Raw genomic sequence first — 24,100 nt, forward strand, 5'->3', positions numbered from 1 at the left:
CTGTGGACACAGTGGCCATTACAACTCCCAAACAGTCTGGTCCACTCACAACTGATATACATGCATCTACAACAGCCCTTACATCAACACAAACGACAGTGTCTATTACAGCAACAACAACTGAGCCTACAGCATCTACAAAGGAAAGCATCACTACAACAAGGCAGACAACATCATACACAGAAACAGAATTCACAACACCAACAAATAGCACAGTACCATCGAACCTACCCACAACATCGTTTCCAATCACATCAAATCAAAAAGCTTTATCAGGAAACACAGCATCACAACAAAGTACAGGCGATGAAACAACAAACATGCAAACAGAAACTTCCACTTTTAAATCAACAAAAGAAATGCCAACAGATGTCCCAAAACCAACCTACACACCATCATATAGAAGTGAAGGCACAACTCTTCAACCACTGGCCACAGCATCCACAAATGTGTCACCCACATCTGTAACAAGACCAGCAACCAAGGAGGAAGGTAGCAGTACTGATCAGTTTACACAAGAATTTACCAAATCTGCAGCATCTGTGACAACTACGTCAGTAACACCAACTCAGGCCATACAACATATAGCACAATCAACCATGACAGAAAACACTTCACTGGAAACATTTCAGAGTACACCTGAGGGAACACCAGAATCACCAAAAAGTACGGCTATTCTAACAGGATCTAGCACATCAGAAACGGCCCCATCAAAAACAAATGAATGGTATACAACTTCAAATCAGTCTGCTGGATCAACAGATGGTAAAGGTTCCACACCATCATATGGTGAATCAGTGACCAACACAATAACGCAAACTACAACAGCTTCGCTTGCAACATCACAGGATTTATCAACAATCTTAACTCCGGCAACACAGTCAGAAACTTCAGCAGGAGCTAGACCATCAGAGATAGCCAAATCAGCGGCTTCACCAATGTCAACGTCAGCATCATCTACAACAGAGCCATCCACAGGTGGGAATCAAACCTATGGCTCAACAACAACAACCCGACATACAACACCAACAAACAGTGCATATGGTTCTAGTAAAACAGGGGTGAAAACCCAAACTGCAGGATCTGTGGACACAGTGGCCATTACAACTCCCAAACAGTCTGGTCCACTCACAACTGATATACATGCATCTACAACAGCCCTTACATCAACACAAACGACAGTGTCTATTACAGCAACAACAACTGAGCCTACAGCATCTACAAAGGAAAGCATCACTACAACAAGGCAGACAACATCATACACAGAAACAGAATTCACAACACCAACAAATAGCACTGTACCATCGAACCTAACCACAACATCGTTTCCAATCACATCAAATCAAAAAGCTTTATCAGGAAACACAGCATCACAACAAAGTACAGGCGATGAAACAACAAACATGCAAACAGAAACTTCCACTTTTAAATCAACAAAAGAAATGCCAACAGATGTCCCAAAACCAACCTACACACCATCATATAGAAGTGAAGGCACAACTCTTCAACCACTGGCCACAGCATCCACAAATGTGTCACCCACATCTGTAACAAGACCAGCAACCAAGGAGGAAGGTAGCAGTACTGATCAGTTTACACAAGAATTTACCAAATCTGCAGCATCTGTGACAACTACGTCAGTAACACCAACTCAGGCCATACAACATATAGCACAATCAACCATGACAGAAAACACTTCACTGGAAACATTTCAGAGTACACCTGAGGGAACACCAGAATCACCAAAAAGTACGGCTATTCTAACAGGATCTAGCACATCAGAAACGGCCCCATCAAAAACAAATGAATGGTATACAACTTCAAATCAGTCTGCTGGATCAACAGATGGTAAAGGTTCCACACCATCATATGGTGAATCAGTGACCAACACAATAACGCAAACTACAACAGCTTCGCTTGCAACATCACAGGATTTATCAACAATCTTAACTCCGGCAACACAGTCAGAAACTTCAGCAGGAGCTAGACCATCAGAGATAGCCAAATCAGCGGCTTCACCAATGTCAACGTCAGCATCATCTACAACAGAGCCATCCACAGGTGGGAATCAAACCTATGGCTCAACAACAACAACCCGACATACAACACCAACAAACAGTGCATATGGTTCTAGTAAAACAGGGGTGAAAACCCAAACTGCAGGATCTGTGGACACAGTGGCCATTACAACTCCCAAACAGTCTGGTCCACTCACAACTGATATACATGCATCTACAACAGCCCTTACATCAACACAAACGACAGTGTCTATTACAGCAACAACAACTGAGCCTACAGCATCTACAAAGGAAAGCATCACTACAACAAGGCAGACAACATCATACACAGAAACAGAATTCACAACACCAACAAATAGCACAGTACCATCGAACCTACCCACAACATCGTTTCCAATCACATCAAATCAAAAAGCTTTATCAGGAAACACAGCATCACAACAAAGTACAGGCGATGAAACAACAAACATGCAAACAGAAACTTCCACTTTTAAATCAACAAAAGAAATGCCAACAGATGTCCCAAAACCAACCTACACACCATCATATAGAAGTGAAGGCACAACTCTTCAACCATTGGCCACAGCATCCACAAATGTGTCACCCACATCTGTAACAAGACCAGCAACCAAGGAGGAAGGTAGCAGTACTGATCAGTTTACACAAGAATTTACCAAATCTGCAGCATCTGTGACAACTACGTCAGTAACACCAACTCAGGCCATACAACATATAGCACAATCAACCATGACAGAAAACACTTCACTGGAAACATTTCAGAGTACACCTGAGGGAACACCAGAATCACCAAAAAGTACGGCTATTCTAACAGGATCTAGCACATCAGAAACGGCCCCATCAAAAACAAATGAATGGTATACAACTTCAAATCAGTCTGCTGGATCAACAGATGGTAAAGGTTCCACACCATCATATGGTGAATCAGTGACCAACACAATAACGCAAACTACAACAGCTTCGCTTGCAACATCACAGGATTTATCAACAATCTTAACTCCGGCAACACAGTCAGAAACTTCAGCAGGAGCTAGACCATCAGAGATAGCCAAATCAGCGGCTTCACCAATGTCAACGTCAGCATCATCTACAACAGAGCCATCCACAGGTGGGAATCAAACCTATGGCTCAACAACAACAACCCGACATACAACACCAACAAACAGTGCATATGGTTCTAGTAAAACAGGGGTGAAAACCCAAACTGCAGGATCTGTGGACACAGTGGCCATTACAACTCCCAAACAGTCTGGTCCACTCACAACTGATATACATGCATCTACAACAGCCCTTACATCAACACAAACGACAGTGTCTATTACAGCAACAACAACTGAGCCTACAGCATCTACAAAGGAAAGCATCACCACAACAAGGCAGACAACATCATACACAGAAACAGAATTCACAACACCAACAAATAGCACTGTACCATCGAACCTAACCACAACATCGTTTCCAATCACATCAAATCAAAAAGCTTTATCAGGAAACACAGCATCACAACAAAGTACAGGCGATGAAACAACAAACATGCAAACAGAAACTTCCACTTTTAAATCAACAAAAGAAATGCCAACAGATGTCCCAAAACCAACCTACACACCATCATATAGAAGTGAAGGCACAACTCTTCAACCACTGGCCACAGCATCCACAAATGTGTCACCCACATCTGTAACAAGACCAGCAACCAAGGAGGAAGGTAGCAGTACTGATCAGTTTACACAAGAATTTACCAAATCTGCAGCATCTGTGACAACTACGTCAGTAACACCAACTCAGGCCATACAACATATAGCACAATCAACCATGACAGAAAACACTTCACTGGAAACATTTCAGAGTACACCTGAGGGAACACCAGAATCACCAAAAAGTACGGCTATTCTAACAGGATCTAGCACATCAGAAACGGCCCCATCAATAACAAATGAATGGTATACAACTTCAAATCAGTCTGCTGGATCAACAGATGGTAAAGGTTCCACACCATCATATGGTGAATCAGTGACCAACACAATAACGCAAACTACAACAGCTTCGCTTGCAACATCACAGGATTTATCAACAATCTTAACTCCGGCAACACAGTCAGAAACTTCAGCAGGAGCTAGACCATCAGAGATAGCCAAATCAGCGGCTTCACCGATGTCAACGTCAGCATCATCTACAACAGAGCCATCCACAGGTGGGAATCAAACCTATGGCTCAACAACAACAACCCGACATACAACACCAACAAACAGTGCATATGGTTCTAGTAAAACAGGGGTGAAAACCCAAACTGCAGGATCTGTGGACACAGTGGCCATTACAACTCCCAAACAGTCTGGTCCACTCACAACTGATATACATGCATCTACAACAGCCCTTACATCAACACAAACGACAGTGTCTATTACAGCAACAACAACTGAGCCTACAGCATCTACAAAGGAAAGCATCACTACAACAAGGCAGACAACATCATACACAGAAACAGAATTCACAACACCAACAAATAGCACTGTACCATCGAACCTAACCACAACATCGTTTCCAATCACATCAAATCAAAAAGCTTTATCAGGAAACACAGCATCACAACAAAGTACAGGCGATGAAACAACAAACATGCAAACAGAAACTTCCACTTTTAAATCAACAAAAGAAATGCCAACAGATGTCCCAAAACCAACCTACACACCATCATATAGAAGTGAAGGCACAACTCTTCAACCACTGGCCACAGCATCCACAAATGTGTCACCCACATCTGTAACAAGACCAGCAACCAAGGAGGAAGGTAGCAGTACTGATCAGTTTACACAAGAATTTACCAAATCTGCAGCATCTGTGACAACTACGTCAGTAACACCAACTCAGGCCATACAACATATAGCACAATCAACCATGACAGAAAACACTTCACTGGAAACATTTCAGAGTACACCCGAGGGAACAACAAATGGGACTCCTTCCCAAAGTAAAGGAACTGTTGCTAACAAAAATGTAAACAGCTCTGTCACACCCTCACCCTCATTCAGCCCTTTACCATCTACAGTAATGGTTCCAAAATCCACTGCTGTAATAGAGTCGAGTTCGCCTTCATTATTTTCTACAGAGCAATCATCACCAAACACTGCCCAAGCCAACACAACAGGGCCCCAAGTTAACTCTACATCTTTCCCCCCATCTACGGCCAACACAATATTTTTTAAGTATACACCCAAGATTGCCACTCTGACCCCTCTTATCTTTGATTATCCAATTGTGAACCGCATCAGCTTTCCTGCTTCCAATGATTCAAACCCAGAAGAACAATTGCAGAACAACACAAATCAGGTAAAGAAAAATGCTCAGACCTTTTCTTTTTGACAGACAATTTCACATCCACCTGCTCTTGATGTTTAGGCAAACCAGCTTCTCCCTTTAGCTTTCTATTTTTTTTTTTTATCTATATCTTAAAGACTTTTCCAAAACCTCATACTGAAGTGTACTTGCCAACATAGCAAAGAACTTGCTTTTAAATTTTTAGGGTGTGCATGTATATTAATATAAGATGCTTGATGAATTCGCTAATACAACTATATTTAAATACAGAGGTGGGTAGTAACGAGTTACATTTACTCCGTTAAATTTACTTGAGTAAGTTTTTGAAAAAAATGTACTTTTAAAGTACCTTTTTTTGCACGATACTTTTTACTTTTACTTGAGTACATTTGTGAAGAAGAAACGTTACTTTTACTCCGCTACATTTGCAAAATTTGACTCGTTACTTTTTAAAAAAAATAAATAGTTTAACACATTAGATAACACGCCGCCAGTGGAGTTTCCGGTAACTTTTTTACCAATCAGATGTGGCCATGCAGTCACATGACCAGTTTGAAACTGTGGCGGGCAGAGCGGCCCAAGCGTCTGAAAGTAGTGGACACACGGAAAGAAGAAACAATATAACATGGCAGAGCCAGTCGTCTACGCTAGAGCTGAAGAGGATGGACAGCCTTGGCCTCATAGACAAACAATGTTTAGTTTAAAAGCAGTACAAAAGAACAGCTATGTCTTCAGTGAGAGCCAAAACAAACCAACTTTTCAGCGTGAAAAAACTCAGCTCGTGTAACCTGAGGAAACGGTAAGTTTTCTCTAAATATCTTTTTAGCTGTAGTTAACTGGATGTCAGTCTTATGTTACAGCAGCTGTGTCGAGCTCGAGCTGCGAATCATATTTTCGGCGCTACGTTGTAGTGAGGTTTGTGAAGTTTGTGGGTGTTTTGTGCAGCTTCGGCTGTCCTTTTAACTGCACGCTGGTTAGCTAGCGTGAGCTATAAGCTAACAGCTAGCCTGGTTAATGACGCTAGAGTTCAACACACATGCGAACAGCTCGTCTCTACTGCTTTAACTGTTAAAACAGAAGGCAATACTGCGGGTGACAGGGTTTATTATGTGAAACAGCAGCTTGTTTAGTTTAAACAGTCTGTATTAAGCTTGGCAAACACTGCGATTTTTTTATTCAGCTCCTGCTCAAACTGTACAATTAAATCTCAGGGGTTAAAAGTTCATAGGTCACCATGCAGGGTCTCACACTAGACGGCCTGATGCTCTGATGCAACCTGATTGCTCAAACTGTGCGTCGATAACATGAAGCTTATCATACAAAATCTGTCTCTCGCTCTCCCTCTCTCTGTCTTACAGACACACACACACACCACCACCATCAACTTTGCTAAATTACTAATGAAAAACATTGACCAGGCACCTGTGATTGAGCAGCAATGTCCATCCAACTCTTTTCATGGTTGTTGTAGTCGAGATAATTTTGTGAGGCCACATTGAAAAGCCTTGGATACGGAAGCGTAGAGCTGCCACCCAGGCAAAAGAAAAGCAGAGCTATATCACGTTATAACATGAAAAGTATATTGTTCTAACAATATACCTTTCGCGTTTGAACAATATATTATCACGTTCGTACAATATAAATATTATATTGTACAAACATGAAAAGTATATTGTTGGGGGTTAGGAAAGCCAGAAGCAGGGAAGCTGGAGAGGTACCTTTCATGTCCATTCACTGGAGGTGTGGATCTATTGCATGGCTTTCCTCACATCAAGAAGCTGTCCATCAAAATCAATACAGCTCTTCCTGCATCTGGAGCTTGTGAAGGACTTCTCAGTGATGCAGGACTCCTGTTCACTGCTAAACAGTTACAGCTTCACAGAAAGAACCTTGAGAGCAAACTGCTGCTGAAGCTTAACCATCACCTCATTGAGTGAAGAAATGGCACACCCATACAACTTATGGTAAACTGAGATCCCTTGTATGTACATATGTTGAAGATGCCTCATTCTAATGTTTTCTCTGAGGCAAAAATGAATATAAAGTTTACAGCATATCTTGGCACTGGAAATTGTTTGCACTGTTTATATATTTATATTATTTACTGTAGATATTGGTTAAATAGGCTTTAAAACTGAAATCTGGAAATTAAAATAGTTGTGCCTTATTTTGTTGATGTTTTTACATATATTCCTTTTGAAAATACTAAAATTTGTATATTTATTAATTTTTCTTTGTCTGATAGCATTTATTTAAAAAATAAATCTGACATTTCAAACAGTTACTCGCTACTTGAGTAGTCTTTTCGCCAAGTCCTTTTTTACTCTTGAGTAACGTTTTTGACGATTACATTTCACTTTTACTTGAGTAATAATATTTTAAAGTAATGCTACTCTTACTTGAGTACAATTTTTGGATACTCGACCCACCTCTGTTTAAATATTAAAAAAGCTAGCAAGATTTTACTTTTTATGCTGTAATAAATGTTCTTTCTTTTAATTACACTCAGGCAGGCAGCACCTGATTGATAGTCACCTGATGGCCCCCTTGGAGAGCAATAACACAGAAAAAAATGCGTCAGAGACTGTAGCAAAATGTGTTGTATCAAGTGATGTAAAAGAAGAAAAAAAAATACTTTGCCTTCAGCTTGTCTTGATCCCAAATGTCTGACAGTGAAAGACCTGGTTTTGCAAGCTGCGTGTTATTTTCATTAGCTCACCTGCCCATTGATGTGAAGCACAATGTTACATAGATTAGATAGGCTGTAGCTCTGAAATAAATGGTGTACAGCAAGAAGTAACCTGAGTTTCATTTATGCTCTGAATTGTTGTAACAATGATTGTAAAAGTGAGCCAAGCACTGACATGTTCGTGGTGGTTGTGGTGTTTAAGTAAGGTACACTGCACTCCTCTCTTTGTTTGAATTCAAGATTCCAGGTGTGTTAACGAACATAATGAAAAAAGAACGAAAAAGAATACACATATGTACAAATTGTATATAATTTGTGCTTTTTAGTATGCCAAGCTGTTTTTAAGCTCTTTTCTGTGTATAAATGCTCAACAGTCTTTAATCATAATTAAGTTTAACGCATAATTAGGTGCACCAAAGCAAAAGCACTGGAGCACAGTAGTTGCTATTTTTCAAATTTATCATTATTTAAATTCTCATTGTTATGTATTATTAGTCACCAAAATTCTCTCCCAGGCTCAGGCAGCAGGGCTTTGGTGTTTGTCCCTCTTTTCATTCGGAACATTCAAAAAATAGCTTTGAAGTTAATGAGCACACTCGATTTTCATCATATCAGCAACACCTGCACAACATTACAGAATTGCTAGATTATACAAAAGCTATTCAAGTTTAAATGGTTTTCAGGGATCGCAACAAGTGTGACAGTTTCAGAATTAACCCTGTCATGCATAAATTATTACAACCTCAATCAGGATTTTTTCTCAAGTATTTTTATTCATCTTTTGGCATAAAAAAGGATTTTGGATCTTCATTTTTTATCAAGGAGTTTTTTACATGTCCACTTAAGTGGACAACACTGACTGACCAGTGGGTGGCAGGGTGACATGAGTGACACATCAGTGTCCAATGTGGTAGCTTATGTGCTAGTATACCATCAACACTGTCACAAATACAAGAAAACAACCTTTTAATATCTGTCCACTAAAGTAACCACTATGCGTGAAAGGGTTAAAGCCCATACATCACATATATAACATGTGTCCAGCTGCCTCTGTCACACAGAGAGACCTGGTGATTAGCACAGTCTGGACATTACAGTAACAATTTAATCAAAGTGTGCTAAATCTGAATGATAACAGTTTTTCTATATCTAATTAACTATCCTGTGGCCACCATTTGTTTTGATTTATGACTGCCTGTAAATATTTTGGACTATCAAAATAAAATCTTTGATATAATAAAGACCGTTTAAAATCTGTTTCTTTCTTCCTTTTGGGATAGCTTTTGTTTCAAACTGCTTACATTTTTCTCCCAGTTTTTCTTGCAAAGTTTGAATAGCCATTTTTTATCTTCTGATGGCTCTCAATAGAGCCTGCTAGCTCATATTGACAGATGACGTTCAAAATCTCTTCAAAAATGTGTAATGATCTAAAAGTACTCTAAGCCACCCATGTGTTTGTCAGGAAGATAGCCACTTGTGCATCTGGTTTTCATAACTACTGTGAAAGAACAAAGAAATGAGTGATTTCCAAGGAATGATTTAATTTTAAAATCTATACATTAAATTCCATTCAATTTTATTCATGCCGTCACGGTGGGAAGGAAAAACTTCCATTTAACAAGAAGAACGCCCCGGGATAACCAGTCTCAGGCAGGGCAGCCATCTGCCACTACTGGCTAGAGATGTGAGGAGGGAGAGAGGACAAAAGACACTCATATATTTTACACAGTAATCATGATTTACTGCTATTGAAAAGATAGCAGTAAAAAGAAAGTAGTTACAATTGAGGAGTTCACTTGAATAGAATGCATAAAGAACCTCACTTAGGTGAAATGTGAACTCAAAATGCAGCTTTATTGCTGAGAAAGGAAAAGGGATACAAAACTGGGAAAAATAACATGAACACAGCACGGGGGACACAGCTGACACAAATTAACATGACACCACAGGGAAAGCAAAACAAGATACGTGAAACATGGAAATACGAGACAATAAAACAGGAAACTGGGGAATGTGACACAGGAGTGGAGGAGAGGCAGACGAGAGGGAGAGAGAGAGAAGAGACGAGTTAGACATGACGGACTGGGAAAACTGGATAAAAATGGAATAAACCGGAAAGGGAAAACAAGGCACAAGAACTCAGACAAACACACAAACAGAGGGAGACGCAGAGGGAATAAAATAATCAAGGAACTAAACAGGGACCATAAGAAACTCAAAACAGGATAACCAAACACTATAATATACTAGGCAAATAAACTTAAGACAAGCAAAGAGAACATACATAGGTCATAATACAAAATTACCAAAAAACAGGAACGCTAGGTCAAATGACCCAGGACCATGACACACTCTCATTTTTGTTAAACATCTTTGTTTATACACCTTTCTACATTCAATTATTAGTTATTATTAATCTCTGGCTCTCTTCATCTTTGTCCTGTCTTCCTCCCAATATTCTTAAGATTCTGGTTCTGACTTTTAGAGGTCTTCATGGACAAGCACCACCTTACAATATATATATATATATATATATATATATATATATATATATATATATATATATATATATATATATATATATATATATATATATATATATATATATATATATATATATATATATATATATATTTATTAGGGGTGCAACGATATTCGTATCGATATTGAACCGTTCGATACAGTGCTTTCGGTTCGGTACGCATATGTATCGAACAATACAACATTTGTAATTTATTTTATCAACTTTCCTTCTGACGATGCTGTCTGTGTGGAGCGCTCAGTGAATCTGCGTTCGACTACTCCGCCTAGGCTGCACTGTCGAGCGCAGATCCACTGAGCGCTCAACACAGACAGCATAGTCAGAAGGAAGAGCGCAGGGCAAGCTAGTGAGACAGAAGTTAAGCTCTCCTTGCAACATGGCAAATTGAACCTCCCCCACCCTCATTCAGATCTGGCGTTTGGAATTATTTTGGTTTTCATGTGACGTATGTCCCTGAAGGTAAGCAGTCATGGACCAAAGTAAAACAGTATGTTGGATGTGCCATGCAATGCTCAATTACATGGGTGGGAACTAGTGTGTTAGCGCAGTTAGCTCGTTAACGTGTTGGCCGTCTAGCCCCATGCACGGGGCGATCAGGGGTAGCTCGTTAACGGAGATTTGCCGTGTTGTGGCGTTAAGGTCATTTCAACGAGATTAACCTGAAAGCACTAGTGGGAACACAACGAATATGACTGCACATTTACATCATCCTAGTGCAAAAACAACAAGCATGCATGCTACAAACTTTACCCGAGTCATTTGGACAGCCGTTAGCACATGATTATCCTTATGGGGACCTGATATGTTTAATATGCTGCTGAGAATATAGCCCAGAAGAAGCGGATAGTATAGCTTTTATTTTGGAAAGAGCCATTTCTCTGTAATAAACTCTCTTTTCCAAAGATGAGTGATTGCTCAATCAGATACAGGGCTCGCAATATCGCTAGCCCGATGTCCCGGGGCTAGCGATTTTTCCAGTTGGGCTACCAAAATCTATCTCTTCCCTGCCCGTCGGGCTATTGTAGGAAAAATATATGTCAATGCTTTTGCATTCTTTCGGAAATGTAGCTGGGTAATTACAGTGGGGCAAAAAAGTATTTAGTCAGCCACCGATTGTGCAAGTTCCCCCACCTAAAATGATGACAGAGGTCAGTAATTTGCACCAGAGGTACACTTCAACTGTGAGAGACAGAATGTGAAAAAAAAAATCCATGAATCCACATGGTAGGATTTGTAAAGAATTTATTCGTAAATCAGGGTGGAAAATAAGTATTTGGTCAATAACAAAAATACAACTCAATACTTTGTAACATAACCTTTGTTGGCAATAACAGAGGTCAAACGTTTACTATAGGTCTTTACCAGGGGCCTGTTCTTCGTACGTCGCTTACTACATCCAAGATCAAATGACACATCCAAGACCAAACCATCGCGCTAACCGTGAGCTCGCTAATCCGGTTCCCCGAACACGCCTGCTGTTGACGATTAGTACAGCTGGACGCAGTAATGTGACATCACTGGGTGTCGTAAAAGGGGCTACGCATCGATAGTAGAAACATTGATCGGCAACCCGCTGATTGGTCGGCGAAAATGTCGAAGGGGCGTGCTCGGTATTTTCCGGCAGCAGAGCAAGAACTCATGAGTGAGGGATTTCAGGAGTTTCAGAGTTTAATTAAAACGCAAGAGAACACTGCAAAGGCTGCAGAAGCAAGGAGAGAGGGCTGGCAGAAAGTTGCTGACAAATCAAACTCGTAGGTAATTTAATAATAATACTAATAATAATGGATTGGGTTCATATAGCGCTTTCCAAGGCACCCAAAGCGCTTTACGATACCACTATTCATTCACTCCCACATTCACACACTGGTGGAGGCAGCTACGGTTGTAGCCAGGCTGCCATATCGCGCCATCGGCCCCTCTGGCCAACACCAGTAGGCGGTAGGGTAGATCTATCATATGACACTATATTGTCCAATATCATATGGCATTATATTATATTATAATATGTTATATTATATCCCCTTTCACATTAGAGCCACAACAGGACCCACAAGAACATGGGAACAAGTAAAAGTGGAATACAGGAGTATTCTACAGAATGGTAATATTTATCTCTTAGATTGCTTTTCGTCTCTTGGCAAGGTAATACTGGCCTGTAATACTCTGTTAGTTTGTTCATAACAGCAACCAAGAAAAGGGCAGAGGAAAAAAAGACAGGTGGTGGTCCTGCACCCCCTCGTCAACAAGTTGGTTAAGTAAATAATACCCTCACGGGAATATCGATATCTCTCAATGAGCACACTGTCGCGCTGAGCTAAAGGATCCTGTCTATCCCGCAATATACGCTGAATTCTGAGGACTCTCCTTATCAATCTTGCACCTTCCGCAATGGGTGGCTCGCGTATACGGACAGGACATGGCTGCGACAGGCTTCCCAAATCCACCTTCGCTTTTATAGCCGTGGTCTCTCATCTTGAGTACACGAAGTAATTTACAATTACTACTCTGAAATATGAATTACATCTGTAATAATCACATACATGTAATAGAATGTTAATAGTTCATTTCCCTTTTTTAGGAAATGACCTGTATGTATCTGTGTGACATCAATAAAAGGATCAAGTGCTGCATTATCTTTAGTTACATTGATGTTATTTATTTATGGTGAAACAGTGGTAAAATATCGCTGTTGCTTTCGTATAAATGAAGCGGACATACCTGCGTGGCCGCGATCTAATCCTGTTTACATAAAGTAAACCTGCTCCCAAGCAGGTTTACGCTTACGGCTCTGTTGCTATGACAGCAAGTCCCGTATGAGCTTCGGGGAACCGAACGATCCGGGATCACGCGAAATCGTCAACAATCTAATCCAGCTAACTTACTTAGCGAGGTACGAAGAACAGGCCCCAGGTTTGCACACACAGTAGCTGGTATTTTGGCCCATTCCTCCATGCAGATCCTCTCGAGAGCAGTGATGTTTTGGGGCTGTCGCCGAGGAACACGGACTTTCAACTCCCGCCACAGATTTTCTATGGGGTTGAGGTCTGGAGACTGGCTAGGCCACTCCAGGACTTTCAAATGCTTCTTATGGAGCCACTCCTTTGTTGCCCGGGCGGTGTGTTTTGGATCATTGTCATGTTGGAAGACCCAGCCTCGTTTCATCTTCAAAGTTCTCACTGATGGAAGGAGGTTTTGGCTCAAAATCTCACGATACATGGCCCCATTCATTCTGTCCTTAACACGGATCAGTCGTCCTGTCCCCTTGGCAGAAAAACAGCCCCATAGCATGATGTTTCCACCCCCATGCTTCACAGTAGGTATGGTGTTCTTGGGATGCAACTCAGTATTCTTCTTCCTCCAAACACGACGAGTTGAGTTTATACCAAAAAGTTCTACTTTGGTTTCATCTGACCACATGACATTCTCCCAATCCTCTGCTGTATCATCCATGTGCTCTCTGGCAAACTTCAGACGGGCCTGGACATGCACTGGCTTCAGCAGCGGAACACGTCTGGCACTGCGGGATTTGATTCCCTGCCGTTGTAGTGTGTTACTGATGGTGACCTTTGTTACTTTGGTCCCAGCTCTCTGCAGGTCATTCACCAGGTCCCCCCGTGTGGTTCTGGGATCTTTGCTCACCGTTCTCATGATCATTGTGACCCCACGGGATGAGATCTTGCGTGGAGCCCCAGATCGAGGGAGATTATCAGTGGTCTTGTATGTCTTCCATTTTCTGATGATTGCTCCCACAGTTGATTTTTTCACACCAAGCTGCTTGCCTATTGTAGATTCACTCTTCCCAGTCTGGTGCAGGTCTACAATACTTTTCCTGGTGTCCTTCGAAAGCTCTTTGGTCTTGGCCATGGCGGAGTTTGGAGTCTGACTGTTTGAGGCTGTGGACAGATGTCTTTTATACAGATGATGAGTTCAAACAGGTGCCATTCATACAGGTAACGGGTGGGGGACAGAAAAGCTTCTTACAGAAGACGTTACAGGTCTGTGAGAGCCAGAGATTTTCCTTGTTTGAGGTGACCAAATACTTATTTTCCACCCTGATTTACGAATAAATTCTTTACAAATCCTACCATGTGAATTCATGGATTTTTTTTTCACATTCTGTCTCTCACAGTTGAAGTGTACCTCTGGTGCAAATTACTGACCTCTGTCATCATTTTAAGTGGGGGAACTTGCACAATCGGTGGCTGACTAAATACTTTTTTGCCCCACTGTATGTCATTGGCATCGGTGAGCCACTGTCAATATGTGACATATTGAAGTCGCGTTTGAATTTGCGCTTGTTTTTTGCTTTCACTTTGCAATCGCGCGAACTGTGTATAGAGAGCGACAGCACTGATTGGTGAGTGATGATAATTTGCGCACCAATTCCTCTGACATCGTCTTATCAATCGTTAGCTTACTATGCAAACATGACGAGTGAAATCTCCCGCAGCTTAAACATGTAAGAGGATGCAGAGAATCGCTGAGCTTATGTGAGTGCGTGTGTAAAAGCAGCAGGATATATATTTTAGTTCTGCTGAGCCAAATAAGACAGGTCAGGGTGAAGAAGTGACAGCCAAAGAAAAGCTTACCACAATACGGAAAAGTTATGACTAGGGATGGGTATCGTTTAGGTTTTATCTGATACCGGTGCCAAATCGGTACTTTTGAAACGGTGCCGGTGCTCAAACGGTGCTCAAACCGGTGCTTAAAGAATGGAGAACACAAAATTGGTCCAAAAACCTCTCATGTTCAGCTGTTTTTTGTAAAAAGATAACAATGTTAGCCTTTTCTGCAGCTATGGGGCATATATGGTATCACTCTTGGCTGGAAGCAGTGCTTAAACAATGGAAAAAACACAAACTTTGTCCAAAAACCTCTCATGTTTAACTGTTTTCCACTTTTTCTTTGGTCATTTTAGCCTTTTTGGCCAGGGTGAAGGGAGCATCTGCCATCAAACAAGAAGAAAGCTGCATGTAGCTATGATGATGTTTGCTAGTTCACCTTACATGCATTAATGTAATAACGTGGTTAGCCTACTCAACGTAAATTACACACGAACAACATTTAGCTACTCACGCAGAGAAGAACGGCTGCTGCTGCATCATCATCCGTCATCATTTCTGCTACACTGGCAGGGCTAGGGGCCAGGACTCTCCTCTTCGTGTTTTTGGGGGATGTTGCATAACAGGCAACCCACCCACAGTAGATGCGCTCGGTGTGAGGTCTCGCAGCAAGCTATCAAATACGGCGCATTTCTGGGCTTTTAAAAAAAAACGCTATGCGTCGCCAGGTGTTTCATCGGATTTGAGGGGTTACCTCCTTTGCACAGTATCACAGTATCAGCTTAAAGCACTTGTTGCAGGCTGCTGAGTTTGCATATTTTGCTGTGAAGTACAGCCAGACTTTTGACCGCTTCGGCTTGGACATTTTTAATCTGTAGCTCTGCTCTAAAAGAACGTACGTACCTGGGCCCGCCTACTATTCTCGGAAACGTAAAAATTATTGGCTAGAAGTGTATCACAGCTCAGGAAAAAAAAAGCACCGAAATAAAGCACCGAAATGTGTGCTGCTTTTCGGTCTGGTTACTACCGTTTATGTCAGAACACACCGGTACCCATCCCTAGTTATGACAAATCAGACTATAAGGCAAAAAGAAAGTGCAGCTTTATGGTTTCATGGACAAAATAATTTCTGTGGCTGCGATATGATGAGCTAAATAACCAGGGCTGCACATAAGTGGTCCGCAGGTGCGTATTCTCTGTCAAAATAAAAAACACGCACAAGGGTTAGGGTTAAATTTAAAAACTGTACTTTTGAGTTAAAATATATATTTATAATTTTAATAAATGAAAAATATCGAACCGTGACACCAAAGTATCGAACCGAACCGAATCGTGAATTTTGTGTATCGTTGCACCCCTAATATATATATATATATATATATGTATATATATCTCATGGCATGGCAGCACAAGAACAAGTTCTGAGTACAAGATCCATTGAGGCTGGGGTCTATTACACCAGGCAAGACCCCAGGTGCAGGCTGTGTAAAGATGCCCCAGAGACAATCCAGCACATAACAGCAGGGTGCAAGATGCTAGCAGGCAAGGCATACATGGAACGCCATAACCAAGTGGCCGGCATAGTGTACAGGAACATCTGTGCCGAGTATAACCTGGAAGTCCCGAGGTCAAAATGGGAGATGACCCCAAGGGTGGTGGAGAATGACCGAGCTGAGATCCTGTGGGACTTCCAGATACAGACGGACAAAATGGTGGTGGCTAACCAACCGGACATAGTGGTGGTAGACAAACAGAAGAAGGCGGCCGTAGTGATCGATGTAGCGGTTCCGAATGACAGCAATATCAGGAAGAAGGACTGGGTATGAAAAAGGGACTTTGTTCCCACTGAAAGAAGAGGTAGTTTAGTCTATGATGCAAATGTTGAATGTTGAACTATAAATGTAAAGGCCTTTACACGCTAAGTGTGTTGCCAAAAAATGAGATGACATTCCAAATTTTTTAGATGCAAACAGAAAACACAAGGCATAAGGAGCAAAGCCTCGCCTTGCTTAGCCTTGATAGCATGAACCCTGATTTGAGCTATGTTTATTTACCTGTTTAACTCTGAATTCTTATCCATGAATGAAGTAATTTTAAGCATCTGATCCACTGAAAGAGTAATATCAACTGAGAGCTTGAATACTCATGTGCATTTTTCTACAGAAACTGAACACGGCTGGAAGATGTTTTAATCCAAATAGGAGCAGTTCACTTGCTGTGTGTGGCATGCAGATGTCATCTAGGGAAGGACGGATGTTGTTTTGCTGTGCTGTATTTTAATGTGAAGTGTACTTATTTATATTTTTATATTGCATGTACTGGTTATATTTTGTGCAGTGTTTTATTTAGATTGCATGTTTTGGTTATACCGTCAAATTGTCCTGGAGAGACTCCGCCTTTCCCCATTTTTACTAATTGGACACACCTGAGAGGAAAGGCAGTGTAATTTACAGAGTGCTGAGTGACACATAAGAGGGTTGGAGCTTGGCGTTCGAGGAGGACGGACAGCACCAGCGACGCGGAGCGAACAGGCGGACGGCAGTAGCAACGAGAGCCCAGCTTGTGCACTGCGGGAGAGCAGAGGCGGCGAGACAGCTGGTGCCGATTTGCAGTTTTAAAGAAGCGGCGGGCGGAGTTGAGAGCTCTGCCCACCCGGGGTAAGTCTTCGACTTATCCCCTTTTATTGAATGAAAATTGCCAAAAAGAATAGTGACTGCTGCTCCCTCCCTTTCTTCAGCGTACCAGGACGCGGAATGCGGGGAGGAAGGCGAGGACTCTGCTGGGTTTCCCTTTTACATCACTTCGCTGGACTTTTTTAGTTCTTTGTGACTTTTATATCGTGGCGGATGCCACTGGACTTTTAATGTTGTGTTTTATTGATTTTTATTGTGTTACCCCTTGGCCAAGGTTGTTTTAATTCATTTTACATTTTTAACTATTTAAATATAATAAATTATATTTTAATTATACAGATTTTATTCGTGTGCCTTTCCCTTGGCGGCTCCACTGCTCTGTCCGTTTGGAGGAAGGTTTCCTTCCTTTAAAAAAAAAAAGACACTGTGGAAATAAAATCACTTTTGCTCCGTTACACATAGCCACAGGTTCCACACCCCATCCCCTGCCAGTTCTTCCTCAAACTTCTCTACCATTATAAGCGCACACTCCTTGAACTAACAGTCCCAGCACTTTGATGGTGGCATGTAAAATACTTCTGTAATACTTCTGGTATGAATGATGGTAACTAATGACTGACAAGAGGAATCAGAGAGACATTGTTGTCTGTGGGAGAATTCACAACAAGTGATGAATTTAAAATTATATAGCATTCATTAAGCTCTGGGGGAAGCCAAAGAGACTCATCATACCTGCTAAATTCAAGATTAAATAATAAGCAACAAATCATTACGGTAGCTGTGGTATTTGTGAAACTTTGGGCCCCCTAAACAGTAGTTAGTAATCACAAATTTGACAAATATTACTGTTTATAATAATAATGGATTGGATTTATATAGCGCTTTTCAAGGCACCCAAAGCGCTTTACAATGCCACTATTCATTCACTCTCACATTCACACACTGGTGAAGGCAAACTACAGTTGTAGCAGCCTCATGCATGATTTAACAATATTCCCCCACCTTTGCTTCCATATTATTTCAAATTCCAGATACATTCCACAGAGTATGCATTTTGGCTATATGCTGATATGATCAGTTTAATTTGATCACATTTATTTACCCCTTATTTAATGAGGGATAAAAAAAAATCTATAGTCAAGAATATACATATTTGTGGAGGCGTCATGACATAAATAGCAGAATATATATGCCTTTTAAAACCAAGGGTAAGCATCTTTGAGCCTTGCTTCACTGATCCCCAGTCCAGTCCTATAAACTGTTATTGTACTTTAACTGAGTTGCAGTATTGTATATATTGACAGAGCTTTTTGACCATAAAGTACTTCAAAGTTAAATATTAACATTGCTCAAACATGGAGAAGAACTAAGAGTTACTCGCTAAAGAAAAACGTTGGGAACAAAATCAGTTAAGTGATCAATTAAGTGAGCTTAATATTGCTAGGACATCCTTGCATAATTTGATAATGCGAAAGGCTGAAAGAGATGTCCTTTTTGCCAGAAAACGTCTTTTTGAATCAGCTAATAAGCCTAACCGCTTTCTGGCTTGTCTTGCATGGAATACTCCATCAAGTTCTTTTATCACAGCTATTGTGGATGTGAATGGTGAAAGGCAAGTAGGAAACAGTCAGATTAATAAGTGCTTTAGAGCAGCGGTCCCCAACCCCCGGGCCTCGGACCAGTACCGGTCCGTGAGTCGTTTGGTACCGGGCTGCGAGAGTTGAGGCTCAGGTGTGAAATGTATGGTTTTCAGGGTTTTTATCGGTTTTCAGCGTTATTTTGTTATCGTTTTTATCGTTAACTTGGTTTTCCTGGGTCTTTTCAGGTGTGTTATCAATAAATCTCCTTTTTTTCGGTACCGGTACTAGTTTTATTTTGTTGTATTTATCCGTGACACCTTAAGGCCGGTCCGTGAAAATAATGTCGGGCAAAAAAGGTTGGAGACCACTGCTTTAGAGAATTCTATACAAATTTATACCAGTCTGAGATGGACATAACAAGGCTTAACTCAGGCTTTTTCCTAAATGACTTAGTATTCCCTCAGCTCTCTGAAGATCAGGTTAGCCTGCTGGAGTCACCCATAACATTGATGGAGGTGGATAAAGCTATAGCTGCATTCCAGTCAGGGAAATGTCCTGGGGCAGATGGCTTCCCAGTAGAATTTTTTAAGGTAATGAAAGTGAAGTTAAATAGTTTATTATTAAGGGTTTTTAATAAAGCATTTGAAGAATCGAAACTCCCAGAATCTATGTACCAGGCTAATATAACATTGATAGCTAAAAAAGATAAAAATCCGGAGTCATGCTCATCTTACAGGCCTATTAGCCTTCTTGGTGTTGATAATAAAATACTTTCAAAGACACTGGCTCTTAGGCTAGAAAAAGTAATGTGCTCTATTGTGGATGTTGACCAGACAGGTTTTATTAAGGGGGGGAATTCTTATAACAATACTCGACGCCAATGTTCCCTCTAAATTTTCATGTGTCTGAGCGAACCCACAAACTCCCTGAGTGGTCCCTTGGACCACTGTGAGCAACAGCAGACGTGTGCACTGTGGTCACGCCAACATCGAATCCATCCAAGTTACATGGTTTATTAAAATAATCAAATTACAGCATTTACATTTATGTTAGACTACTTTTAATTAACTGCTTTAGCCCACATACAATGAAAATTAAAAAAAAAAAATCTTGTTCATGAACTGTGTAGTATGTTAACACTATTGGAAGTAAAAATAACTTGAACTCCAATTTTGTAAACACAACTTTCTTTCTTTTTATAAAGCTCTGACTTGTATTATGAGTCTGTGGTCTGGGAGAGAGTCCTGTAACTCTCTGTCTGCAAAATACAGTATATAATGATACAATGCTGGGCAATTAATTATATAGTTACTTCTTCAAAAAAGTAACTATATAATTACTTATGCAAGAGTTATGCAAAAAAACCAAAGTTTTTTGCAGCTGTTTACCAAAAAATGCAGCCAAGGCATTTTTTAAAATAAGCATTTCAAACTACTTACAGAACAATCAGGTGTTCTGCATCAAATTTGATGCCACATAAATTATTTGTGCCACTCCAAAAAATAATTTCTGTCCATGTAACAGTGCGGCCCTTAGCGGCTGGAAACACAGTGAGATGGACCAAGGCAAGTGTAGTGAGAAAGAGTTTGGTGCAGTGAGATGAGTACCTACTTTCAGTACCAGAAGGGCCAGGTTCGAATCCTGCTCAGGGCAAGTGTAGTGGAACAAAAAAAGCATTTATTTGCTATACAGCTCTCCTTACAACAATTAATTTGTCAAGCTTCTTCACAGCATAAAAATCCACACTCTAATGACAACTGGCAGCCTTAAATATGTGCAGCTGTCACAGACTTAACCATTATTCCACTCAGGTAAATTCTTAAATCCCAACCTTCCACCACAGTATACAATATATCAATAAGAATAAGTAAATACATAAATACATTTTCACATTTACATATTAATAAATATTTCACACTTTAATGATACACCAAACCCAATATTATAAAAACCCAGAAACCCAAGCACAAAAAGATTCACCACACTCTCTTTACCAATGGTCTCTCTCGGAACCTTTAAATGGTGTCTGGACCCCCGGGGAAACATTTGCCCAAACACCTTGAAGAGGACACAGGCAAGAAAGGTGAGTAATCATTATCTTACAAACACCTATTTGCACCACTTTTATCCCTAGAGTTCACACACAAATTTGCATTAGTTTTCCTTACTGGTAAACCTTGATCACAACCACCATTCTTCTCTCCTGACAGACAACCACCACATTCCTTGATGAGGAGCAGCTGTGCCGGATCTGAAATAAGGCTACCAACTGATTTTAAAATTCCCAATAAATAGTCAATAAATATTTAAACTTCTTGTGTGTGCAAATCCATGCTTAAAGTGCCATGCTAAATAAAGTGCTTGATAAGGTGCTTTTAATAAAGTGAAAGGTGTGCTCTAAAGTGCTATACAGATAATATAAATAAATATAGTAAGGGAGTCCTCTTCCTTACAGTCCACTATGAGATAAAGGAGAACATCACAAGCCTGATACCTGCAGGCCTGACAACAGGAGATGTATCACTCAATGAATGCGGCAATATTAATGATAATACTTAAATGTACAGAAATATACAGTTGGTTTAAATAATAATGGATTGCATTCATATAGTGCTTTATGAGACCATCAAAGTGCTTTACAATTCCACTTTATAATTCCCCTCTGGCCATCACCAGTAGATGGTAGGTGAAGTGTCTTGCCCAAGGACACAACGACCGAGAGTGTCCGAGCCGTGGCTCGAACCAGCAACCTTCTGATTACAAGGCAAACTGCCAACTTTTGAGCCACGATCGCCCTAAATAACAATAATAATATGTCTGTGAAGGTTCTGAGTCATCCAGGTCATCGTAGTCAAAGGAGCTTGCAAAGAAAAGCGTCTGGACTTCTTTAAGTTGCTTGAAGACGTTTCACCTCTCATCCGAGAAGCTTCTTCAGTTCTAAGGTCAAATGGTGGAGAGTCCCAGATATAAACCTAGTGGGAGTAACCCCCCGCAGAGGGACAAAAGGACCCCCTGATGATCCTCTAATCGCCTGAGCCAAGGTGTGAAACTGGGTGTGGGTCCCAATCAGCCAGAGTTTCGGGTGTGTTCATTGTGAAACCTGGCCCCACCTTATCATGCGAATTCCTGAGGTCAGATGGCCCAGGATGTGATGTGAGTGGGCGTTAAGGCGTCTGGGAAGGGATCTCAAAACTGGCAGAGAGTTGGTGTCGTAAACCCCCGCCTCTGTTCAAAGATGGTCGCTCACAGTGGACATAGATGGCTTCTTTCACTCTTTCAAACCATCTGCCCTCTCTGTCCAAAATGTGAACATTGGCATCCTCGAAAGAGTGTCCTTTATCCTTAAGATGCAGATGGACTGCTGAGTCTTGTCCTGTGGAGGTGGCTCTTCTGTGTTGTGCCATGCGCTTGTGAAGTGGCTGTTTGGTCTCTCCAATGTAGAGGTCTGGGCATTCCTCGCTGCACTGTACAGCATACGCCACATTGTTAAGTCTGTGTTTTGGCGTTTTGTCTTTCGGGTGAACCAGTTTTTGTCTGAGCGTGTTGCTGGGTCTGAAATACACTGGGATGTCGTGCTTGGAGAAAACTCTCCTGAGTTTTTCTGATACACCGGCTACATAGGGGATGACAATGTTGTTGCGTCTGTCCTTCTTATCCTCCCTCGCTGGTGTCTGGTCTTCTTTTCTGTGCCTCTTTGCTGACTTTAAGAACGCCCATTTAGGATAGCCGCATGTTTTGAGTGCTTCCTTTACATGTGTGTGTTCCTTCTTTTTTCCTTCAGGCTTAGAGGGAACATGTTCTGCCCGGTGGTGTAGGGTCCTAATTACTCCAAGTTTGTGTTCCAAAGGGTGATGGGAGTCAAAGAGGAGGTACTGGTCCGTGTGTGTGGGCTTCCAGTAAACTTCGATGTTGAGTTTGCCGTTCTCTTCAATGTGCACAGTGCTGTCCAGGAAAGGCAAACAGTTGTCCTTTGTGTCTTCCCTGGTGAACTTGATGTTTTTATCCACAGCGTTAATGTGCGCAGTGAAGGATTCCACTTCTTGTGTCTTGATTTTGACCCAGGTGTCGTCCACATATCTGTACCAGTGGCTGGGTGCTCTTTCAAAGGAAGAGTACCCAGCCACCAGACAACAATAATAATAATAATTATTATTTGATGTAAAAAAAGTTTATACGAATCATTTTATATATTTTTCCATAGCATTACATTTGAATTTAACAGTTCAATCTTTCAAATAATGGACAAATATTTGTGAAATTATGATGCATTTGTGAATGTATTTTAACAATCTAAATATGCATATGTACAGACAGATACTTTTAAAAAAACAAGAAAATTATGTTTTATTACATTTACAGTGATTTTATGTTAATTTACATTTGACATGTTAAATCACAGTCTATTTATGTGAATTTAATGATATTCTAGAACAGTGGTTTTTAACCTGGGTTCGATCGAACCCTAGGGGTTCGGTGAGTCTGTCTCGGGGGTTCGGCAGAGCTTCCACCGTGACAGGCACGGCTCATTTTGTGCACCAATAAAAAACATATCTATGTCTTGAATTTGAAAAAAATCATATTTTATTTTTCACTAAAGAGGGGTTCAGTGAATGCGCATATGAAACTGGTGGAGTTCGGTACCTCCAACAAGGTTAAGAACTACTGTTCTAGAAGAACAGTACAAAACTGTAAAATACACAGTAAAATACTTTTATATCATGATTTTTTTTTTTTACAGTGTGG

At 40.8% G+C, this 24,100-nt stretch overlaps 1 protein-coding gene across 1 annotated transcript; it reads left to right on the forward strand.

Moving 5' to 3' along the window:
• Nucleotides 1-2,610: 2,610 nt before the first annotated feature.
• On the forward strand, nt 2,611-9,465 carry LOC113018675 (uncharacterized). Its single transcript, XM_026161978.2, has 2 exons — nt 2,611-5,363; nt 7,861-9,465. The coding sequence occupies exons 1-2, from the start codon at nt 2,766-2,768 to the stop codon at nt 7,873-7,875; spliced, it is 2,613 nt and encodes an 870-aa protein (XP_026017763.2). The 5' UTR covers nt 2,611-2,765; the 3' UTR covers nt 7,876-9,465.
• Nucleotides 9,466-24,100: the final 14,635 nt, after the last annotated feature.

The sequence above is a fragment of the Astatotilapia calliptera genome, chromosome 3, assembly GCF_964374335.1.
Source record: "Astatotilapia calliptera chromosome 3, fAstCal68.1, whole genome shotgun sequence".
NCBI classification, from domain to species: domain Eukaryota; kingdom Metazoa; phylum Chordata; class Actinopteri; order Cichliformes; family Cichlidae; genus Astatotilapia; species Astatotilapia calliptera.

Bases quoted from the DNA above. Each gene is read 5' to 3' on its own strand.
- LOC113018675 (XM_026161978.2), top strand. From the start codon at position 2,766: ATGACAGAAAACACTTCACTGGAAACATTTCAGAGTACACCTGAGGGA.